Source organism: Trachypithecus francoisi, unplaced genomic scaffold, assembly GCF_009764315.1.
Source record: "Trachypithecus francoisi isolate TF-2019V2 unplaced genomic scaffold, Tfra_2.0 Lachesis_group5, whole genome shotgun sequence".
In the NCBI taxonomy this organism is placed as follows: Eukaryota; Metazoa; Chordata; class Mammalia; order Primates; family Cercopithecidae; genus Trachypithecus; species Trachypithecus francoisi.
Genome location: NW_022681470.1, coordinates 75,414,535 through 75,438,185, shown reverse-complemented (window position 1 = coordinate 75,438,185; position 23,651 = coordinate 75,414,535). Strand labels below are relative to the sequence as shown.

Genomic DNA, 23,651 nt, shown 5'->3' with positions numbered 1-23,651 from the left:
TAAAAATTTCCACCTTTCACACAGAGCAACCCGTATTAAGAACAAAGAAACATTCATCTTGAAACAAGATAAGGATATGGTAAACATAAAAAGAAATACGTGTCAATTCAAACCTACGTTTCTTTCATTTTTACCTATGAAGTGACTTTGGGAATTAGTACTTCTATGTTGCCAGTACATTTGTAGAAAGTTATTCTTCTTTAATTTAAAAAAAAAAAATGCTTATTTTAGTAACCAAGTATTTTAGACGGAGATCATCAAGTGCAGGTGATATGAAAACCTTATCATGGATTTTTAGCTTTTATAATACACAACAAATTTATGTACAACTTTTGACCTTTAATTAATAGATTATACCTAGTCTAACATCTGTCATCAGTAGTTCAACAAAAGCGTAATAAATTCAAATTTATCCAACACTGATTTGTATCACAACACTGAAATAATCAATTTTCAGAACTACAACCAATCCTTGAGTTATGACATCTTCACAGATTCGTATTGTTAAATAAGTTTTGGCGGCCGGGCGCGGTGGCTCAAGCCTGTAATCCCAGCACTTTGGGAGGCCGAGACGGGTGGATCACGAGGTCAGGACATCGAGACCATCCTGTCTAACACGGTGAAACCCCGTCTCTACTAAAAATACAAAAAAAAAAAATTAGCCGGGCGTGGTGGCGGGCGCCTGTAGTCCCAGCCACTCGGGAGGCTGAGGCAGGAGAATGGCATGAACCCGGGAGGCGGAGCTTGCAGTGAGCTGAGATCCGGCCACTGCACTCCATCCAGCCTGGGAGACAGAGCAAGACTCTGACTCAAAAAAAAAAGTTTTGGCCAAAAAAAAAAAAAAAGTAACTAACATGCTTCTTAGTTCATAACCTAATAAAGTTAGCATGCAGACAGCTAAAACAAATAAAATAGGCTCAGGAATCACTACCATGTGTATAATTACTTGATTTTAAAAAGATGTTTCCTCGGCATTTACATTTCTATTACTTTGCTTTTGCATAGATGATTAAAAAGTGAACATGCTCAATGGAATAATTTAGACTAAATTCCTAAACATAACCTTAGTTATCCACCTTCACATAAAAAGCAAGCTAAAAACTGGAATGTTAATTGGACAAACACTGCAAGAAACAGTTCGGTCAAGATTAGAGCTAGCCTAGACAATCTAATCTACAAGACAACTGGTGAAACACACCTGTTTTATTTTCTCTAGTCTTTCTTGCTTTAACTTTTCTTTTTCCTTTTCCAGCTTCTTATTTTTGACCAGAATAGTAGGTTTACTTTCAGGAGTTTTCTTGTTGAGGACTTTAGCCATGGCATCTGCCCAGCCCGTATTAGTCCCAACACTTGATTCTCCGTCATTCTCATTTTGTTTGTCACAGAGCTCAGCATCACCCTCACTGTCAGCTTCTACTGCATCATCATCAGAATAAAAGCGGTCCTTTTCCGATCCACAGCTTCCTACAGAACCTAAGAGTAAAAGCAAATTAAATTTTAATATCCTAGGCAGAGGCTGCCAAGGCCCCGGAACCCTTCCTGGTGCTCTGCCTGTCCCCATTTTTGCAAGGGGGGTACTTTTCTGAGTCCCACAGCTACAGTAATGATGAAGAGCAATAGGACCATCTTTCCCATTGCCATCAGCTCCCAGAGACCCAGCCCAGCCACATAGACAGGGGATATCACAGCGGCTTCCAAACCCAGGACCCACGCAGCAGGAACAAATCCAACAGCCTCTGCCACATCCCTGTTGTCAAAATGGTGACTGCTGACATGGAGCTGGTGCAAGGTATATCAAGTACATGAACCCTAATTGTGTCACTAAACTAATGGAAGGGGCTAATGAAGGCTATTAAAACAAATAACAGAAAACTTTAATAAGAAAATGGTACAGTATTATCAGAATAAATCTTCTAAGAGATTTGTCCCAGATACTTAAAATTCTGAATTTGTGTGCAGAAAAAAAAGCCTAAAACTTAAAATCAGCTTCATATGAAAGAATTTGCATATAACATTAGAAAACTGGGCATTTTAACATTTTTGGGAAAAAAATTATCTAACAACATGCCCAAGACACTAGATTGAACTGCAACGCTGAGTGACTGAATGAAAATACCAAGTTCTGAGTTGAAGATACAAATGTGTAAATGTACCATTGAATTTTATCATGCAGAACTACCAAAAAAAAGAAGCACCTACAGGTTACCAGCAAATGAATTCATCATTTAAAATTCAAATGGATGAGGAGGATTAGCAGAAACAATAGTCCAGAAGGTGGCTTGGCTTGCAGATCAACTTGCTGAGCAGCTCTGGGTAATTTAAACTTTCAGCATTTCTCAATTTCTTAAATTAAATGCACTTTAACAGCAAGATCACAAGCACCCAACACAGCATGCATGCATCTCTATGATCCAGAGCCCTCCGGAAAGCTTCTGTTCTTCAGAAACCTACAGAACTTACTAGGAAATACTTCGAAGAAGACAATCATCCAATAGGTTAGTAACTTGGAGTGGTTTTTAATTAGCAGAAGAAGAACTAACAAAGAAGTCTGAGAAGTCGACAAAAGAAAACTCGGTAATATGCAAACAGCTGCCATTTAGCGTCTTTGGGTAAACAACTGCGCTTTCTTTGGATGACTCCAAAACTAGTTGAATCTCAAAGGATTATTATGGAAAATGCCATTACCTGAAACTTTTCCTATCAAAGTACCTCTACAAATGTAACAATATTAGTAGTTTAATTACTTTTTAAAATATTGATATACTTGCATTAAGATCAAATACTATTTAAAGTAACAATAGAAGAAAAAGGCCAAGGCATAAGCAGGTTTCCTGCTGCTCCTTACTTTACTCAATTCTGTTTCACCCACCCAAATCAAAACCTTCACTTAAATGCAGAGGATTAGAAAGCAATCCATATGCCAGAAGCATTGCAGCATTTCAGTGAGGCTGCCCTAGGTCCATTTACCCTTACCAAAGCCAAGCATCAGAACCATAACTGCTGCTTCTACCTTCTGAGAAGTCTATTGATTGAGTCTTGCTGTTGCTTCAAAATTATCTATTCTTCAACTCTGAGGCTTAATTTTTTCTTTAAATAATTTCAATAAAATGTTCATAATTTGCCTTTAAACATCCTCTCAGCCTTTTTATATCAGCTTACTATTATGACCAAAGTAAATGGAAGAGAGTGCATAGTCAAGTATTACCTTCTGAGTGATCCCCTCTACTCTCTTGACTTTAAGCCATAAAAAGACCTGACTTTTAGCAAGTGATTACAATACTTGCAATTTGTGCATTATTTTGGCATAATATCTTTATTTTTTCAGTGCTGAAAATTCATGAAACAAATAATGATGTAAAACATTAATACATTTCAAGTAAAAATTTATAACAAATTAGAAAGTAGGAAATAAAAACATGCCTATATAAAAACGAATCTCGAGCATGAGTAAAACAAAAGTATCTTCAAAAAATTAACTGAACATTACATAACAAAGAAAAATAACATTTCACAATTTTTAAAAGCATGATCTTAAAACATAAAGTGCCAACAGTGTAAAAGAAAATGTTAAAAACAAGAAATCACTTGCAATTATTATGCTAATAGAGCTGCATATTTCTTAATAAAGAGAAAAAAATTAATGAAAACATTTAATTTGAAGCTTTTTCTGTATCTTATACACTGGGTCAATTTAAGAAATATGAACACATTTGTGACTCTGGGCTTTAACATACAAATATAGTTGATATATAAGAGTCTTATTATTGCCCATAACACTAAAAAAAAAAGGTATCTAAATTAAAAGCTGGCAGTACTATTAACCAATTCAATAGAAGACTGAATTTTTTTATTCCAGGGCCACAAAAGTTTTCCCCAAGAAGCATCTCCTAGGACCAGTGTACCCTGGAAAGTACACTGGAAAATAAAGTCTGGAGAATATAGTTAGCTGAAAGCTATATTATTTTAATATTATATATGTTTTACTCTTCAGAGTCAGTAGCATTACACAGAAACTAATAACAAAATAATTCTTAGAAAAGGTCCTTCCTGTAGTGAGTATTCAACTAAATGTAAGGAGGCAAGATGGCTTAAAAGTTTGGGTCAATAAAAAATATCTTGGTGATTAAAAGCAGAAAAATCATGACAAACTCCTGGGAACATGTCAAAACTGCAACACTGACATCTAGTGTTTGACATCCAGTGTTTTGTCCTGATGTATTCACACACAAACTGCCGCAGATTTCATGTTTTTCAATGGTACCGTAAAGGCAGCCAAAGCAAGCCAAAACACTTTCTGATGATGTAACCCACTCCCATTCTCCACTTCAAAACCATGGCTATGTTCTTTGGTGCATTTCTTTCCCAGCTTGACTACCACAACATGCATAATATGAACACACAATAAATCCATGAAAAGTTTATAGCACCATTTTATACAACCTACACTCACCCCACCAATTTAAAAAAAAAAAAATCTAGAAGAATTCCCTTAAGTCATGGTTTTTATTTTATTATTTTCTTAAAGAAGCTCTATCTCAGAAGTTTTTAATCAGGTATTCACTGACAACGAAAATGATGACATTTAATATAAACAAATTAAAAATGCAAAGTAATGAGGTCTCCCAACTAAAAAAACAGGATTTACTTCTAGGATTTCAAAGATTATCACTATGCAAATCAGAAAATAGAACTGGCTCAAAATATTATTATATCCTAATCAAATGAGGTTTTTAAAAAATTTTCCATGCACTGATCTATAACAGCAGAAGCAGATATATCCAGGTATCTAAGGGCATAGACAGAAATCAACAGACAAGTAAAAAATGCCTTTGAAGTCCTGTGTGTTGCCTTAAACATTAATTTTGCATTCTACTATAAAAATCTAGAAATTAAAGGACTACGAAGGATGCTTATTGAAGTAATGACTACAAGTTCCAATCATGGTAGTGTTCTCTATCAAAGCTGCTCAGTAGCCACTAGCCACAAGAGCCTATTGAGCACTTCAAATGTGGCTAGCACAACTGAAGAACTGAATTTTTATTTTCTTTAATTACCTTAAATTTAAATCACATGTGGCTAGAGGCCACCATAATGAACAAAGCAGGGCTAAATCTCTGACGTACTGAGGTAGTCATAAGGCATTTCTTACCTCCTGCTGCCTTTTTCTCCAAACCTGCAGCTCCCTTTCAAACTTGCCATCTGTTCCCTGACCCCAGATATGAATGGTTAGCTGCAGGCAGGAAAGTGAGCCATTTTCCATAGCCTGGGATAAAGTTTTAAGAAGACTCACAGTCCCTCGACATTCACTGAGCACTCATGAGTGATGGGCAAGAAAGAACAAAGGAAAAATCTAAATCTAGATTTCTCTCCTTGAAGAACTCAGGAGTTTAGCAGGGTGGATAAATTACATAGCTAAATTGCAATAGAATTTGTAGGAGTTCTAAAAGAAAAACAATGAGGAAAGGGTGATCAGGGATATCTGGGATGGCTTACAGAAAGTTTTACAAAGATGACAGATGATATTCAAGTTGTTTCTTAAAGAGCAAAGCAATAATTTGAATGAAAAAAGAAAGGAGGAAGCCAAGGAAGTAAGATTCCATAACCCAAGCCAGTTGATCAGATAGCAAGATCACTGAACCTAGAACCAAACACATCCTAGATTTGAGTCAGTGCTCTGTATGAAAATTAAAATTACTATTGTAATCATATTATTATTGGCACTCCAGACAGAAGAAATCAGCATGTTCAAAGGAACGGGAATGTGAAAGATGATGAAATATTTACAAAATGACACGAAGTTAAGACTGGCTGAAACAAAGATTTGAGAATTGGATGGTAAAAAAAATTGGGCATAAAGAAAGATTGGGATTTCATAAAAATGTGATGTATGATCCAAGAAATGCAATACACATCAATTCCAAGATTAAAACCAAGTAGTTTAAAAGTTCATACTCCAGGTGTGTGCTTCCAATAAAAGGCCAAATAGCTGGAATTTTTTCTCTCTTAGCACTTATCTTAAGTCCCTACTTTTAAAAACATTCTCTATTACAGTTTTTCTTTTAAAATGTAAATACCATCTGAAAGTGGTAGGCCTATTGGTCAACCTTTCACACCTTTAAAATTTGCCCTAAGTCAAACAGAACTCCTGGTAAAAACATGATTGAGGACAGTTAGTAGGGGACAATGAAGTAAGGCTACCAGGATTCAATTTCAACTCCAGACACAAATCTAAGTGGCTTTTCTGACATTAAGTCTTCTGCCTGAGTTTCCTCATCTGTAAAAATAGGAATAAAATGGTACTTCATTGGGTTTTCATAATTAAAATATATAAAGTTCTTTGAGTGCCTACCTCTTAGTAAGCACCCCTTAAATGCTGATTATACACCACACGCACATGCAGAAATACACTCACAGGCACACATAATGGGAATTTTTATGTGGCTGTGGTGGAGAAGGAGAAAGAAACAAGGAAGAAATGCCTCTGGTATTGGGAATCTGGAATTCATGTGAGGTGTTAAATGAGAAGCTTTAGATGACTAGAGAGTTATAGCATAGGGGTTAAGAGCTCAGATTATCCAATTAGACTTGGGGTGTGATGTTCTGATTCCAGTACTTTCTAATAGCATAGTTTTGGGCAAGTGACCTAACCCTTCTGTGTCTCAGTTTCTTTATCAGTAAAATAGGGATAAACACAGTAACTACTTCACTGGGCTGCTATGACGATTAAACAAGATAACTCATGAAAAGCGCTTAGTACAGACCTGGCACAATAGTAGGCACTAAATAAATGATAATCAGTAATCAGAGGACACACAGAGAAGAGAGGATCTCAAAAGCTTAAAACTGGATGTCAAGAAAAGAGGGAAAATAAATGTGACTTCAGTTATAAAACTGCTGCCTAAGTCTTGTTATAGTTTATAACTCGTATGCCAGGGAATCATGCAGGCCACCTTTCACTTATTTCACGAGTGGCCAATGTCTCTGTGCTACAACCTTTTCAAAGTACTGTAAAATAATGGTAATACTAACTAGCTAACAAGTAGTTAGAGCTAGGCACTATTTATAAAGCACTTTTTATGTATTATCATTTCACAACACTTCTTTTCTTTTTTTGAGACAAGGTCTCACTTTGGAGCCCAGACTGGAGTACAGTGGCACAGTCTTAGCTCACTGCAGCCTATCTCCCAGGTTCACGCAATCCTCTCCTTTCAGCCTCCCAAGTAGCTGGGACTATAGGCATACACCACCACGCTCAGCTAATTTTTTGTAGAGATGAAGTCTCACTATATTGCCCAGGCTGGTCTTAAACTCCTGGGCTCAAATGATCATCCCACCTCAGCTTTCCAAAGTGCTGGGATTCAGGAGTAAGCAACCACATCCAGCTCATTTTGCAACATTTCTATGAGTTGCTTTTATTATTGTATTTACACAGGTGATGATTCTGAAGCTTAGAAAAGTTAAAAACATGCCCAAAGCCAAAAAGGCAAAGCTAACGGGGCTGTCAACTTGTGAGACACTACAAAGTTTTGTATCAGAGATTCAATTTGGACTAATGTGTACTGAACTAATGTAGCTACTCATTAAATATTTTAAAACATCGTTTAATGAAGTTTGAATTTAAAAAATTTCTATCTAAGCCTCAGTAAAGGTGAACAGTCTACTCCCTGTCCTCCTTCTGATTTACCTAAGTATACATATCCCCCTACTTATTCAAGGCTCTATAAAACTACTGCTCCCCATTCAGCTGTAAATCATCTGTTCTGCTCATGCCACATGGTCCTTCCTGCCAATTACTAAATTTGGAATATTCAAAATTGATGCTTTAAAACTTCAAAAAAAAAAAAAGCTACCTTTGAAAAAAATGAAGTCATCCCAGGTTTCCATAAAAATAACTAAAAATAAAATGATAGTGCTACCATGGGAAACACTGTCAGATGTGATTACATGTGCTATTGGGCAAGCCAAAACAGATAGACTCTGGAAGTAGTCTGTTTCCTGAGCCTGTCTTATAAATTGCTAAACCACTCAAGTAGGACTATGATATACTTCATTTCTTAGGCATGTTCCTTTGCTATTTTAAGTAACTTAAATGATAAAGGAGGCTATAAGCTACAGTTTGATGAAAAGCACATTTATCTGCTAGGTTATTATATCTTAAATACAGCATTGTAGTTTATCAAAAATGAAGGGATATCTCCTAGGACCTTCTAATCTGAATTGTTATCAAGTCTTGTGTTGTAAGTAGATGGCCGTTTTTCACATACGTAACCAGAACAATTCAGGTTTTTTAGCTGCCTGGAAAACCTGAAATGATCCTCCTTATTATTTTATGGCCATATGGGCACATTCTATGAGGGAGGAGTCAATTAGATCATGGCCCGAGTAACAATCAAGGCTTCTTTCTTTTAACCTGGGTTGATTTACAGGCAACAGAAGCTTCTGCCACACCCTGTCCCAAGACTACAAGCTTAAGAATCTAGTAAGAATTGCATCTGAACTTCCATAAATCTGAGTAGCTCAAGGATAACCAGAGGTAGAGGCTATCATCTCACCCTTTATCATACTTGGTATCATCAACCACTGTTCTCATTTTTTCACCTGAGGTGATTTACTGACTAGGGATGCTGTTTTTCTGTCTTGGGTTTTTTTTTTTTTTAAAGACTACAAGCTTAAGAACCAAGTATATATTGTATCTAAACTTCCAACAAGTTATCAGGTCAATAAATCTGAGTAGTTCACGAATAACTCAGGTAGGGGCATCACCCTCCCCTCTATAACACTTGTCATTTACATATTACTTAAAATGCAGACTGTAGCACTTTACCTTCTGTGATACTGTGAAATATATATTTGGTCAACTCCTAAAATCCTTGGAATCTCCAAAGGAGTGTCTTTTTGTATGCTAATAATTGAGGGCTGGTAGTCCCAAAGCAGATTCAGGATCAGGGTTGGTCACCAAGACAGATGCACCAAGACAGGATTAGAGGTTTGGGACTTTCAGCTCCATTCTCCAACCTCTGGGAAGGGAGTGAAGCTGAAAGTTAAACGGATCACCTCAATGATTTAATCAACCATGCTTATGTAACGAGGTCTCCATAAAATGTTCAAGAAAACAGGGTTCAGAGAGCTTCTGGATAGCTGAACTCCTGGAGGTTCCTGCAGGGCAGCACACCCAGGGAGGGCATGGAAACTCCACACTCCTTCAATCTATACTTCACCCTATGCATCTGTTCATCTGTATCCTTTGTAATATGCTTTACAATAAACCCATAAACTTAAGTGTTTCCCTGAGTTCTGTGAGTTGCTCTAGAAAATTAATCAAACCCAACGGGAAGATTGTGGGAACCTCAATTTTAAGTCAGTTGGACGGAGGTTCCAGAGGTCTGGATTTAGGACTGGTATCTGAAGGGTCTGGGCAGTCTTATGAAGTTGAGTCCTCAGTCTGTGGGGTCTGACACTACCTCCAGGTAGATAATGTTGAGATGAATTGGAGAGCAAACAACTGGTATCCACTGCAGAACTGATTACTTGCTTAGGGTGTGGGAAGGAATCCATACACATTTAATCACAGAAGTCTTCTGTGATGATTGTTGCTGCTGAGTGGTTGAGTGAGAAAACAGAGAAAAGCACACTGAGTGGTGTTTTTTCCACATTCACCTGCTGTATATCCCTAACTCATGATCCCCTTCAATTTTACTATGATCAAATTTCAAATTGTACTGACAGTACTGCAATTCAACAAAAATTCAATCTGAGTCATTTTGCTATTATTCAAGTTGATACATAACTGCTAATTTTACCTCCACGATAATCTAGTATATGAGAAGAGTATTAAAAAAACATGTTAACACAAATTTCCAATTTATTCAGTGAATAAATGGATATCGAGTACTACACCATGAATCAGGCTCTATGCCAAATTGAGATATAGCTGTCATCACAGCGACAAGGTCTCTGTCCCCACAGAACTTAAGAAACTTCTGCAGTCTAACAATACTTGAGTTTTGAGTTTTGTTCTAATGAAAGCACACTATTCTATCTTTCTTATATAATATGTCAAAAGAAATTAAAGCCAGAAAAATAAAATTCAAACAACATATGGGTTATATCTGTGTGTTCTCCATGAAACTCAAGTAGCATCTTACTAAAGGAAGTTTTTCAAATGTCAATATAGGGCACATTCTTACCAATTTTTATAATCCAGGTAAAAATCAAAGATAAGTGTCTGATTCAGTACTGGCTGATAAAACAAGCCAGTACTCTTTAAATATATCTATAATTTACACACTGATTCCTCATAGGTCTGAAGCCTCTGCCTTTATAGTTTCTCAGTACTATCATCTAAAAGTTTTTGATAACTGAATAGTTTAACCAAGACCACATGTATATAACTACCTGTCTAGAAAATCCATCTCCATGGATCACCTTTACAGAAACATTTAATTTCATGAGAGGAAAAAAGAAATTTCTTATATTAAATAACAAATTCTGAGTTGAACCAAACAAGAAATGTCCCATCTTTAACCAAAAGACCTATATTACTAAATTTATTAAATAAAGAACTCTTTAACCAGGCGTGGTGGTGTGCACCTATGGTCCCAGTTATTGGAAGGCTGAGGCAGGAGGATTGCTTGAGCATGGGAATTGGAGGTTATAGCGAGCTATGATCATGCCACACTGGACACCAGCGTGAGCAACATACCAAGACCCTGTCTCTAAACAATAATAAGAAAAAAATGGTTTTAAAATAATAAGTAAAATAAATGACCCTTTATTATTTATCTGTATTGCAGAGATAGGATAAGTTGTAAAAGACAAAGTGGAAGAGACATTTAAGTTGAAACCTAAAGGATAGAGAAAAGCTGGTTAAGAGAAAGTAAAGAACAAAAAGAGTATGCCAGTAGAGTACCATAAGCACAACTAGAAAGACAGAGAGCAGACTGTATTCCAGAAACCAGTTCAGAATGCTATGACCCTAGTCATCTAGGGAATGATAAGATGTGAGCCTGAGAGGCAAGCAGTGGTCAGATCACATAGGTTGGGTATGCAGACTGTTGCCAGTTCACAAGGAGATTCAGTCAGCCAATCGCTGTTATTTGTGGATTCTGTATTTGAGAATTCACCAACTCAGTAAAATGTATTTGTAACCCCAAGTCAATACTCATGGCACTTTTGCAGTCATTCACAGACATGCTTAGAGCAGTGAAGGGTTGGAGTCTCCCTACATGCACACTCCTAGCTGAGGTTGAAGAAGGAGACACTCTGCCTTGTTTCAACTTTCTCATTGTAAACTGGTGTTCTTCCTATAGACTATTTAGTGCCACATATTTCCATTTCTGTGCTTTTTCTTGGCTACAGCAATGTTTAAAATGGCCCCCAAGCATAATGCTGAAGGGTTGTGCAGTGTCCCTAAGCACAAGGATGCAATGTGCCTTTCAGAGAAAATATTTGTTGAATAAGCTTTGTTCAGGCACGTTATTGGCCATGAGTTCAAATGTTAATGAATCAACAAAGTACATTAAATATAATTATTATTATCCACTTCCTCTAACAGTATAGTATGCCCAAAATGTATGGTGCTATGAGTTTACATTAAAGTTCGCTGTTTGAAAAGCTGAAGGCTGGGTGCAGTGGCTCATGCCTATAATTCCAAGGCATGAATTGGAATTATTACTCTTTGGGAGGCCAAGGCAGGAGGATCACTTGAGCCCAGGAGTTTGAGAACAGCCTGGGCAACATAGTGAGACCCATCTCTACAAAAAATAAAAAATTAGCTGGGCATGATGGCACACACTTGTGGTCCTAGCTACTTGGGAGGCTGAAGTGGGAGGATTGCTTGAGCCTGGGAGGTCAAGACTGCAGTGAGTCCTGATTATGCCACTGCACTCCAGCCTAGGCAACAGACCCAGACTTTGTCTTAAAAAAAAAAAAAAGGGGAGGGGGCGCCGGGCATGGTGGCTCACGCCTGTAATCCTAGTACTTCGGGAGGCCAAGGTGGGTGGATCATGAGGTCAAGAGATGGAGAATATCCTGGCCAACATGTTGAAACCCCATCTCTACTACAAATACAAAAATGAGCTGGGTGTGGTGGCATGTGCCTGTAGTCCCAGCTACTCGGAAGGCTGAGGCAGGAGAATCTCTTGAACCTGGGAGGCGGAGATTGCAGTGAACTGAGATGGCGCCACTGCACTCCAGCCTAGCGAAAGAGTGAGACTTCGTCTTCGGGAAAAAAAAAAAAGGAAAATTCAATGATTTCTCTCTTTTTTTTTTTTCCTTTTTCTTTAATCTCAGAGTTTTGTTTCTAAAATTTATTTATTCATTTTTGAGACAAAGTCTCACTCTGTCAGTATCTTGGCCCACTGCAACCTCTGCCTCCCAGGTTCAAGTGATTCTCATGCCTTAGCCTCACAAGTAGGTGGTAATACAGGCATGCACCACCATATTGGGCTAACTTTTTGTATATTTTTTTTTTGGTAGAGATGGGGTTTTGCCATGTTAGCCAGGCTGGTCTCAAATTCCTGACTTTAAGTGATCTGATCACCTTGGCCTCCCAAAGTGCTGGGATTACAGGTGTGAGCCACCAAGCCTAGTCTAAAGTTTTTATTTTTTGAGACAGGGTCATGCTGTGTCACCCAGGCTGGAGTACAGTGGCACAGTCACAGCTCACTGCAGTCTCGAACTCCCAGGCTTAAGCAACCCTCCCACCTCAGCCTCTCATGTAGCTGAGACCACAGGCACATACCGCCCACATCCAGCTAGTTTTTTCCATTTTTTTGTAGCGACAGGGTCTCACTATGTTGCCTAGGCTGGTCTCAGACTCCTGGGCCCAAGCAGTCCTCCCACCTCAGCCTCCAAAGTGCTGAGATTACAGATGTGTGCCCCGACGTGTGGCCAAGGAAAATCAAATGCTTTCTTTCTGAAAAACATTCCAAGTGGAGCTCTTCTTTGTCTTTAAACAAAAACACACATAAGGCTGTGTGTGGCGGCTCATACCTGTATTCCCAGCACTTTGGGAGGCCAAGGCAGGTAGATCAATTGAGCTCATGAGTTCAAGATCAGCTTGGGCAATATGGCAAAACCCCATCTCTTCCAAAAATACAAAAATTAGACAGGTGTGGGTAGTGCACGCCTATAGTCCCAGCTAATCTGGAGGCTGCGGTGGGAGGATGGCTTGGGCCAAAGACGCAGAGGTTGCAGTGAGCCAAGATTGCACCACTGTACTCCAGCAGCCTGGGTAGTAGAGCCAGATCTCATTTCAAAAAAAAAAAAGAAAAAACCCCCACATAAGACAAGGTTATGTATTGACAAAAACGACAAAAATGTTCTGACCAGAGACTCACAGGAGCCTACAACTGTACTTCCCCTAAAAGCAATGGTTCACTAATTCAGGGATTCAGGGTTTCCTGCAACTTTACTGAACATTATTGTAACTAGAATCAACTGTGAATTCATAAATTGAGAGTAAGCATTTATAAACTTTTATAGTAATTTGATATTACCATGATGTGCAACAATGTGGTCATGTTTCCAGTTATTCTTTTTCATTGTTTTTTTTTTAAACACCTATCTATGACAGATTGGAGATTAAAAAACAAAAACCAGAATGGTCCTTCAACACTGATGGTTTAAGAAGCAATTGCCTAAAAGACTGAAGGGAGTAGGGCTACAGTGACAGGCCCAACAAATAGGTCCCCTATGAACTAGCATAAACAGAAGAGATGCAGGCAAGGCCGAGCACAGTGGCTTACGCCTGTAATCCCAGCCCTTTGGGAGGCCGAGGTGGGTGGATCACCTGAGGTCGGGAGTTCAAGACCAGCCTGACCAACATGGAGAAACCCTATCTCTACTAAAAATACAAAATTAGCTGAGTGTGGTGGTGCATGCCTGTAATCCCAGCTACTGTGGAGGGTGAGGCAGGAGAATCGCTTGAACCCGGGACGTGGAGGTTGGGGTGAGCTGAGATCACACCATTGCACTCCAGCCTGAGCGATAAGAGCGAAACTCCATCTCAAAAAAAATAAATAAATAAAGAGAGAGAGACAGAGATGCAGGCAAGAACTAAAGTAATGGCAACAGAATAAATGGATTAATTAAACCAAATAGATATGGAAGCAACAGGAAGAGTAAAGGATGACACTTGTGTTTCCAGCTTGGATGGGAGTAGATGGCAGTATCTTTCTTAGAGACAGAAGCAGCTTTGACAAAGAAAATGTGTCTATGGCACAACCAAGCAGACACAATCAATTGTTATCGACATCATTATCACTGATCTTGAATTTTACCAAAAATATATGATCTAATGGTTAGCCTATGGAGTAAAACCAGTGGATTAACAGATAACATCCTGCACCTATAGAGGTAAATACTGGAAGCACTATTTCCAAGCTTCTTTTCTTGTCTGTAAAATAGAAATGCCATCAGCTACCTTACAGGGTTACTAGAGTAATTCAAACCTCTTTTCTTGGGAGAGTTCCAGCTTACAAATACCACGTTACCAAAGGTGGGAAAACTTATTTGGCAAAAAGAGATGGGACTAGCAGTTTTTTTAGGTCAGAAGAGACATCATCGTCATCGCTAATATTTATGAGTGGGTACCATGTGCCAAATATTAAATGCTTAACATATATAAACTTATTTAATCATTACAACAATTCTAAAGTAGATATTATTATTATCTTCGTTTTGTAGATGAGGAAATTGAGGCAGATAATAGTAAATAACTAGCACAAAGTTACTCTGAAAGGTAGTACCAACATAGGTGCCTCTGATACAATTGAGTGAACATGGGAATTTGTTTCCAGAAATAACATATGAACTTTAGGAGAAAGGAAGGAAGGAAAGAATACTCTGGTTATAAACACTGGAAGTACAATAGAAATCTGAACACAAAAATATCCCTTGGTGATGAAATCTTCCTGAGTGGGAGGGAGAAAAGTTTGTCTCTATACCAAAATCTCCTTGTTCCCAATCCTTTCTTTCTTTAGATTCAAAGTCCCTGCCCTTTCACTCTCCAAATAGTTTTTTTTTATTATCTATGTCCTCCTGGTTCCTCAAACATATTAAGGTAGTGGTCAAGAGCATAAGCTGTACAGTCAAACTTCAATAACTGTTGTATCATTTATCAACTTGCTTATCTGCTTATGTACAGAAGTGAGCAAGTTATAAACCTCTCTGCCTCAGGTTTTTAAATGTAACATGAGGATAATAGTAGCATCTATCTCATACAGTTTTCAGAATTCTCTGAGCTGATATATATAAGGAACCCAGAACAAAACCAGGCACATAGGAAAGCTCCAAAAGTATAACTATTCTTATTATCCAATTCCTCTAACAGTGTAGTATGACCAAAACTTATGGTGCTACAAGCTTATATGAAAGTTGCCTGTTTGAAAAATTGAATACTCTCTTGCTGAAAAATATTTCAAGTGGGGCCCTCTCTGTCTTCACTGTCCTGTCCTAGTGCAGATCCTAACATGGAGTTTTGCCATTGCCTACAAACTGTCCTGGCACTCTTTGGCAGTTACCATACATCTGGCAGTAATATTTATAAATGTCTGTCACCATCTTGCTTAAAAATTCTCAGTAGCTCCCTGCTGCCTACAAATACACAAGACCCTTTATAATCTACTTTTAACTATTGCTACCCATTTTACTTCTAGTCACTTCTCTGAACAGCTAGAGCCATAACAGAATGTTACTTTGTCTGAAATAGGCCATGAATTTTAAGAGACCGCATGCCACTGTATAAGCTTTTATGTCTGAGAAAACTGCCCTCTATACTCCCAGGCCAGGAAAACTATTCATCCTTCTAAAGCCTAGATAGAAGGCCACCTTTTACATTTATTCAACAAAACAATTTACCGAATACTAAAATATGCAAAGAAGACCCTGTGAAAATAAACAAGACATACTTTGACATTTGGGGAACTTATCTCTGTAACGAGAGAGATATGTTAAAACATAATGATAGCATAGTATATTATCAGTAATACATGTAAGATACAAGTAAGCAACACCTAGGCTGGGTTCCAGAGGATATGGATTCCTCTGTCTCCATCCTTACCTTTCCAAAATTGAACCATGATCTTGAAAACTATCTTTTAATTATACCTAATACACTATATTACAGTCCTGTGTTTAATGTCTTTCCTAAAACTGAAATTTTAATGCAGAAATGTATTCATCCTTTGTATCCTCAACACCTAGAGGGTGATTGGAACCTAAGGGAACACAGCAATTGTTCATTGAATTGAATTGGATAAATTAGGTTTCCATATTAGTCAAAAACCTTCTTAACCCATAACATAGATGATCTATAATAGCAAAAGAACCTTAAAACATAATCAGCATTTATAATAATATGCTGAAAAGACAGAACAGTTCCAACTTGGAATTATCCAGTACTTGAACAGAAAAATCCAATTTGGCCAGGTGTGCTGGCTCACACCTGTAATCTCAGCACTTTGGGAGGCAGAGATGGGTGGATCACTTGAATCCAGGAGTTCAAGGCCAGCCTGGGCAACACGGCAAAACCCCATCTCTACAAAAAAATTAGCCAGGTACAGTGGTATGCGCCTGTAGTCCTATCTACCTTAGGGAGCTGAAGCAAGAGGATCGCTTTGGAGGGCGATGGGGGAGGAGGTCAAGGTTGCAGTGAGCCTGGGTGACAAAGCAAGACACTGTCACAAAAAGAAAAAGAAAAATCCAATTTGTAAGCAGTACTGACATTTTTTTCCAAATATAGTACTTCCCTTCTTGAACAAAACTGTTTGAACCAGTCTAATGAGTTCAAAAAATATCAGAACCAGAAGTTCTAATTTCGGCTCAACAAATAGTTTGTTTTCCTTAACAGTGTGCCAGGAGATGAAGACTCTAATTACCTAGGAATTGCAGTAGCATATGACACTTTCTTCTTGGTCCTCGAAGTCCAGCTTAATTCATTAATTTACTTAAATACCTGTGAAGGACCCACAAGGCAATAGGAACTGGGGATACAGTAGTCTTTACTTTTATGGAACTTACATTCCAACTAGGAAAGATAACACAGCAAATACATACATCAAATGGTTTGGGCAGGGTTGAGAAAAAATAAAGCAGGGCAGTAAGTCAAAAAGTGAAGAAAGGAAGACAGGAAGAAGAGTAGTGGTGGTACGTTAGATAGGGTAGTCAGGGACAAGTCTCTCTGGTAAGGCACTGGATCAGAGGCTGGTGAAGGAGAGACATGCCAAGCATTTGAAACCTATTCTAGGCAGTGGAGCCAACCAGTGAAGAAACCAGGGTGTGGGAGCATGTTTAAGGTGTTAAACAAACACAAGCATACCGGTATGGCAAGATTACAATTAGTGGTTTGTGAGGGGCAGATTGGTCTATGACAGACAACCTGGCCCAAATCATACAGCCTAAGGATCTTGGATATTATATAGTGAGATGGGAAGCCACTGGATCATCTCAAGCAGACAGCGGATGTAATTAGAAATACGTTATAGAAGAATAGCTCTGTCTGTTTTTGGGGTACCAGCTAGTACAAAGGAGCAGTAACTGGGCAGTAGGAAGTCAGGGATTATCTGCAATTCCTTGTCACCTAAAAACTTGGTGCCAAGAATGATGGTAAAGAGGAGCAACAGACACAGCATGGTTGAAAACCTCAAAACACATCGTTCCTTCCTTTCATTATCAAGCGTCTCTGAGAGACATAGTTATCAAATGCTACCAGTTTTTAGTCGACCTTAACCACCAAACTCTTCATTCATTCACTATTATTTAGTTTCTAAAATACGCACACATCTACCGCATAAGAAAAGTCAAGTACACCCCCTTCTTCCTCTTACCTCTTTTAACCTTTTGCTTCTTACACCCTATGAGACCCATTCTTCTCCTGTTTTCAAGTACCCTCTTCCTTTCACCCTTTGCTACTCTAAGTTTCTCGGTAGCTGCAGGTGTTCCACCCGTTTTATTATAATTAATAATGGTGACCCTGAAAATACCTAGTAAAAGAATGTGGAAACTCAAAATTACAGTTGACAGCGTTCCTTCTCTGAACACGACTTCCCCAAGCCTCCTCACTAAGCCAAAGTCGCCCCTCTGAAGTGATGCCAAGATAAAACCCAGGTGGCTAGCAGCAAATGCAGTCGCAAGGGCTGCTTGACACGAACTCAGCCAGGCCTTTCCTCCCGGACACCAAAGCTCAGCCCTACCACATTACCTTCGCTATCAGAAGTATCTGTGACCTCGTCTTCCAGCACTGACGCTACGGCTCCGGTTACCATTTTCATCTTCTTCTTTGGGGTCTTTTTCGGATTTTCTTCCTCACTCACACGTGAGTCCGCAGCGGCGGCTGCCATTTTTCCGCGCCGGAAGCGTCACCTGACAGTTGCGTCCGGTGGCAACCAGAGGAACTTCTGCATTCAGTGCCGGTGACACAAGGTTCCGGGGCGGGGTCGTCTAGCCCGGAGTTCCGGGGGCGGAGCCTCAGAATGTGACTTGGAGAGAGCTCTGAATAGCCCGGTGTGTTTACGCGAAGTCGGTTCCAGGACGAAAATCAGTGGCTGAATGACCTCAGCCGACTCCTCCGCCAGCCCCGCGCGGTCCACTTTGATTTCCTCGCCTCTGCCGCTTTCTTTGTCTGCTGCCTTAATGTTGGTTTAGTGTCCTCCTCAGGTGTCTCTTACGGGCCCCCTGAACGCAGCAGCAGCTAGGACGCGGGACAGATCCACTGGGGGGTGATAATTAGAATACGATCTATCCCCCCACCCAAGATAACACGCGAGACCTTTCTTGCAAACCGAATAGACTCACTTTCTTTCCCTGGGGCGGGTGTTAAGGAATCCAGCCGCACTGCATATTCCAGTAGATGTTTGTGTAGGAAATAAATATGTATTCACATCCTCAAAACTCAATACAACATTTTAAAATTTGGTTTTGAATTTTTTTGTTTTCTAAGAGGGAGAGGATCTCGCCGGGGCAGTGGCTCACACCTGTAATCCCAGCACTTTGGGAGGCTGAGATAAGCGGATCGCTCGAGTTCAGGAGTTTGAGACCCGCCTGGCCAACATGGTGAAACCCAATCTCTACTAAAAATACAAAAATTAGTCGGACGCAGTGGCGAGTGCCTATAGTCCCAGTTACTGGCGTAAACCTTTAAAAAGTGCAATTATTGACCGGGCGTGGTGACTCATGCCTGTAATTACAGCACTTTGGGAAGCCGAGGCGGGAGGATCACTTGAGGCCAGGAGTTAAGAGACCAGACTGGACAACATGGTGAAACCTCGTCTCTACTAAAAATACAAAAATTCGCCGGGCATGGTGGTGCGCATCTGTAGTCCCAGCTACCCAGCTACTCAGGAGGCTGAGGTGAGAATCACTTGAACCTAGAGGGGCAGGGAGGGTGCGAGGAGGGGCAAAGGTTGCAGTGAACCGAGATGGCAGGTATGGTGGCTCCAGCCTGTAATCCTGGCTTCTCTAAGTCTGAAGATCGCTTGAGTCTAGGAGTTCGAGGCTGCAGTGAGCCATGATTGCACTACTGCATTCCAGCCTGGGTGACAGAGTGAGACCCTGACTCTTGAAAAAATGAAAAGGGGTGCACTTTAGAGATGCCCTTTAGGATGCTGCTGATGCCCAGAAGCACTCACCCTCCTGCTCAGTGTGATCCTTTCATTGCCACTGTGTCCTGGTCTGGAACCTATTTTTTGCTGTCTTTCATAGCTAACGCTTGCTTTTGCCTAGGGCTAAATGTAAATTGGAACGAGGAGTTCCAAATAAAGTTGGGAATGCATTGGAGAAAGTTGTAGAGAGCGAAGCAAAGTGAAAAAAAAAAAAAATGGTTGCAGTGATTCAATGGAAAACGTGTTCCTGCATATTAAGCACAAAGTTCCTGCATTAATACTAGTGTTATTTAGTGATCAAGAAGTGATGTTTTGTGCATTTAACATGTTAATGTGAGTTTATGTATATATAGAAATTTTTGTGTGTTTAGTTGCAGTTTAAGAAATTGCATGGAGGGGAGGAATGGCAGATTTGTTACACATTCACATTTTTCTTCCTTTAAAATAATATAAAATAGGATCCAGGTTTTTATCTAGAAGTCTGATTTTCAGAAATTTATTACTGCTGTTAAGTTGGAGATACCTATGTTAGCTTATTTAGTCTTCACAATAAACTAATGAGTTAAGTACTATTATTTTTTCCATTTTATAGATGAGGAAACAGAGGCACAGAGTAAATAACTGCTGACCATCACACAACCAGTACATGGCAGAATCACATTCAGACCCAAGCACTCCACTGCAGAGTCTGCTCAACCACTGAGTTGCACTGCCTATTCAGAGGGTTGTGCTTTAGTGCTCAGCATACAGTCAGAATAGGCAACAAAAATTTCCTTTTTTCTTTCTGTTTTTTCTTTTTTAAAATTTTACTTTACATTCTGGGATACAAGTCCAGAACGTGTAGGTTTGTTACATAAGTATACATGTGCCATGGTTGTTTGCAGCACCTTTCAACCCGTCATCTAGGTTTTAAGCACTGCATGCATTAGCTATTTGTCCTAATGCTCCCCCTCCTGTCACCCCCACCCATCTCCAATTGCCCCTGGTGTGTGCTGTTCCCCTCCCTGTGTCCATATGTTCTCATTGTTCAGCTCCCACTTATGAGTGAGAATATGCAGTATGTGGTTTTCTGTATGCCATAGACTAGGTGGCTTATAAACAACAGCCATTTTTTGTTTTTCCCACGATTCTGAATGCTGAGAAGTCTAAGATCAAAGTGTCTGGGGAGGGCTCAATTCCTGGTTTATAGATAGCTGTCTTCTTGCTGTGTCTTCACATAACACAAGGGGTGAGGAAGCTCTCTGGGGTCTCTTTTATAAGGGCACTTATTCAAGTTGTAAGGGCTCTGCCTACCAACAGCCCCACCTCCAAATACCATCACATTGAGAGTTAGGATTTCCACATATGAATTTAGGAGGGACATAAACATATAGTCTATAGAAACATCTAAGTAAAGATATTGATTAAGTAATTGGATCCCAAGGGAGAGACCAGGGCTAGAGATAATAGGTATAAAAGATGACACTTCCATATTGGCGGTTTTTAAAGCTGAGAAAAGGGATGAAGTTTTACAGGAAGAATAAGAAAAAGAAGCCAAAATCCAGTTAGTAGGAACTCCAATATTTAGAAGTAGAGGAGACAATATATGAAAATGCACATAAAGAGCAGAAAAAATTATGGAATGAGGGAAGCCAGAGAATAAGTTTCAAAAGGAAGCAAAGATTTTGTTAAATGCTATTGTGAGACCAAGCTAGGTGAGGATAGGGGTATGTCCATGAGATTTTATTTAAGTGAAGATTGTTAGGGAATTTGTCACATGTCTGGTAGAATAATGGGAAAGAAAGTTATGGTAGAAGGGCTAAACAATAAATAAAAACTTCAGTTTCCAACAATATAATGAACCAGATGTGCAAAGAAAAGCCTCTTGATATGGGACACCTATAAATAGTTGCCTAGCTTTTCTTAGGGGATGGGGTGGTGCTCAATAGTCATGTATTGAATAAAATGAATGGCTCCAGGCTTTGCCAGATGTCCTGAAGTAAGCACAACATCTAATGCCCAGCTCCTCTCTTTTTGTCAACCTCTATGGTTTCGCTAAAAACTCAGACCTAGAGTTGCATCAGGCTTTCAGTCCCTTCTCCTGAATTACGTAATTCTTTGAATCTCTCTGAATCTCTGTTTCTTCTCCTGTAACAGGGGGATGACCTCATCTATCTCAGAAGCTTATGAGTGGTAGGTGGCCTTATTTCGCAGACATGATACTCTCTGAAGTCCACGTTGTCATGATCAGAGACTACACTGCTAACCCTGGCAGTCTGCTGGGCGCTTATATCTCCTGATGGGTATATAGAGCCCTGTTTTCGCTTGGCTATGCCAGGAACCAGAAACTCAACTTTGTGGAGTCCCACGAAGCTCCTGGCTAGAGCAGCCCTGAGTTTTCTGATGAGCTGCAGCCTAAATCATTAGCTGCTGCAATGGTGAGAGGAGAGGCTTTTCGTGAGTAAAGCAGATCGGGTGGGCTAGACCATTTTGTAACACTTCTCAATAGCCATCAGAAGCTAAGATTGTCAGTGCTCCATTTACTGAGTACTTACTATATACAGGAAATATATATAGATTCTTAATATCCTCATTTTACAGATGAGGATATATTTTGGATCAGAAAGAGTGAGATGTCCTGAGCCATGATTTCAGTTCTATCAGTTTTTGCTTCATTTATTTTCCTTCCTTTCTTCCTTCCTTCCTTCCTTCTTTCCTTCCTTCCTTCCTTCCTTTCTTCTTTTTTGAAACAGGGTCTCACTCTGTCACCTAGGCTGGAGTGCAGTGATGCAATCTCAGTTCACTGCAACCTCCGCCTTCCAGGCTCAAGCGATCCTCCCACCTCAGTCTCCCAAATAGCTTGGACTACAGGCATGTGCCACCACACTCGGCTAATTATTATTATTATTATTTGGTAGAGATGGGTTTTCTTCATGTTGCCCAGGCTGGTCTCGAACACCTGAGCTCAAGTGATCTGCCACCTTCAGTCTCCCAAAGTGCTGGCATTGCAGGTGTGAGCCACTGCACCCAGCCTTTATTTATTTTGAGTCTCTATTGTTTGGTGTAGACACATTTAAGATTGTTATATCTTCCAGGTGAATTAATTATTTTATCATTACATAATACTTTTCTTTATATCTAGTGATTTTCTTTGTTCTGAAGTCACTTTACCTGATATTAATAAAGCTCCTTTGGGTTTTTTCAAAAATATTTACATGGTATACCTCTTTCCTTCCTTTTATTTTCAACCTGCCTATGAAGTATTTGAAGTGAGATTTTTGTAGCCAGCATATTATTGAATCACGTTTTTAAACCTACTTAATCTCTGTTTTTAAAATAGGTTTATTTAGACAATTTGTATTTAAAGTAACTATTGACTGGATGCCGTGGCTTATGCCTGTAATCCCAGCACTTTGGGAGGCCAAAGTAGGAGGATCACTTGAGGTCAGAAGTTTGATTCCAATCTGGACAACATAGTGAGACCCCATCTCTACAAAAAATTTAAAAATTAGCCAGGTATTGAGGCACATGCCTGTATTCCTGGCTACTTGAGAGGCTGAAGCAGAAGGATTGCCTGAGCACAGGAATTCAAAGTTGCAGTGAATTATGATCATACCACTGTACTCCAGCTTGGGCAACAGAGTGAGATCCTGTCTCAAAGAAATTTAAAAAATAACTATTGATATGCAAAGGTGTAAATTTGCCATTTTATTATTTGTTTTCTTTGTTTCTTATTTTTTTCTGTTTCTCTTTTCTTACCTTTCTGTGGGTTACTTTAAAATGTTTTGGGATTCCCTCCTGACTTTTTTATAGTACTTTGGATATATCATATTATATAGTTTTCTTAGTGCTTGCTCAAGGTATTATAACAGACACACATAACTTCCCTGTCCACTGATATTGAAGCTTTACCACTTGGAGTGAAATGTAGAAACCTTACTTCCACTTAGGTTTCTTTACCTGCCACACTTTTTAAGTATAATTGTCTTAAGTATTTCCTTTATACTCATTGAGTACCACATCATATAATATTTTAAAAAATTGTACTTCAATGATAAAATATGATTTAAG

At 39.3% G+C, this 23,651-nt stretch overlaps 1 protein-coding gene across 1 annotated transcript in view; it reads right to left on the bottom strand.

The window, feature by feature from the left end:
* Window positions 1–18,389, bottom strand: part of RRP15 (ribosomal RNA processing 15 homolog) — a 46,254-nt gene extending 27,865 nt beyond the window's left edge. The window contains exons 1-2 of the mRNA XM_033197108.1: window positions 18,203–18,389; window positions 1,199–1,473 (exon numbers count right to left, since the gene is read on the bottom strand). Coding sequence (XP_033052999.1) covers window positions 1,199–1,473; window positions 18,203–18,341 — 414 coding nt within the window. The 5' untranslated portion in view covers window positions 18,342–18,389. The remainder of the gene's footprint in view (window positions 1–1,198; window positions 1,474–18,202) is intronic.
* Between the last annotated feature and the right edge of the window lie 5,262 nt (window positions 18,390–23,651).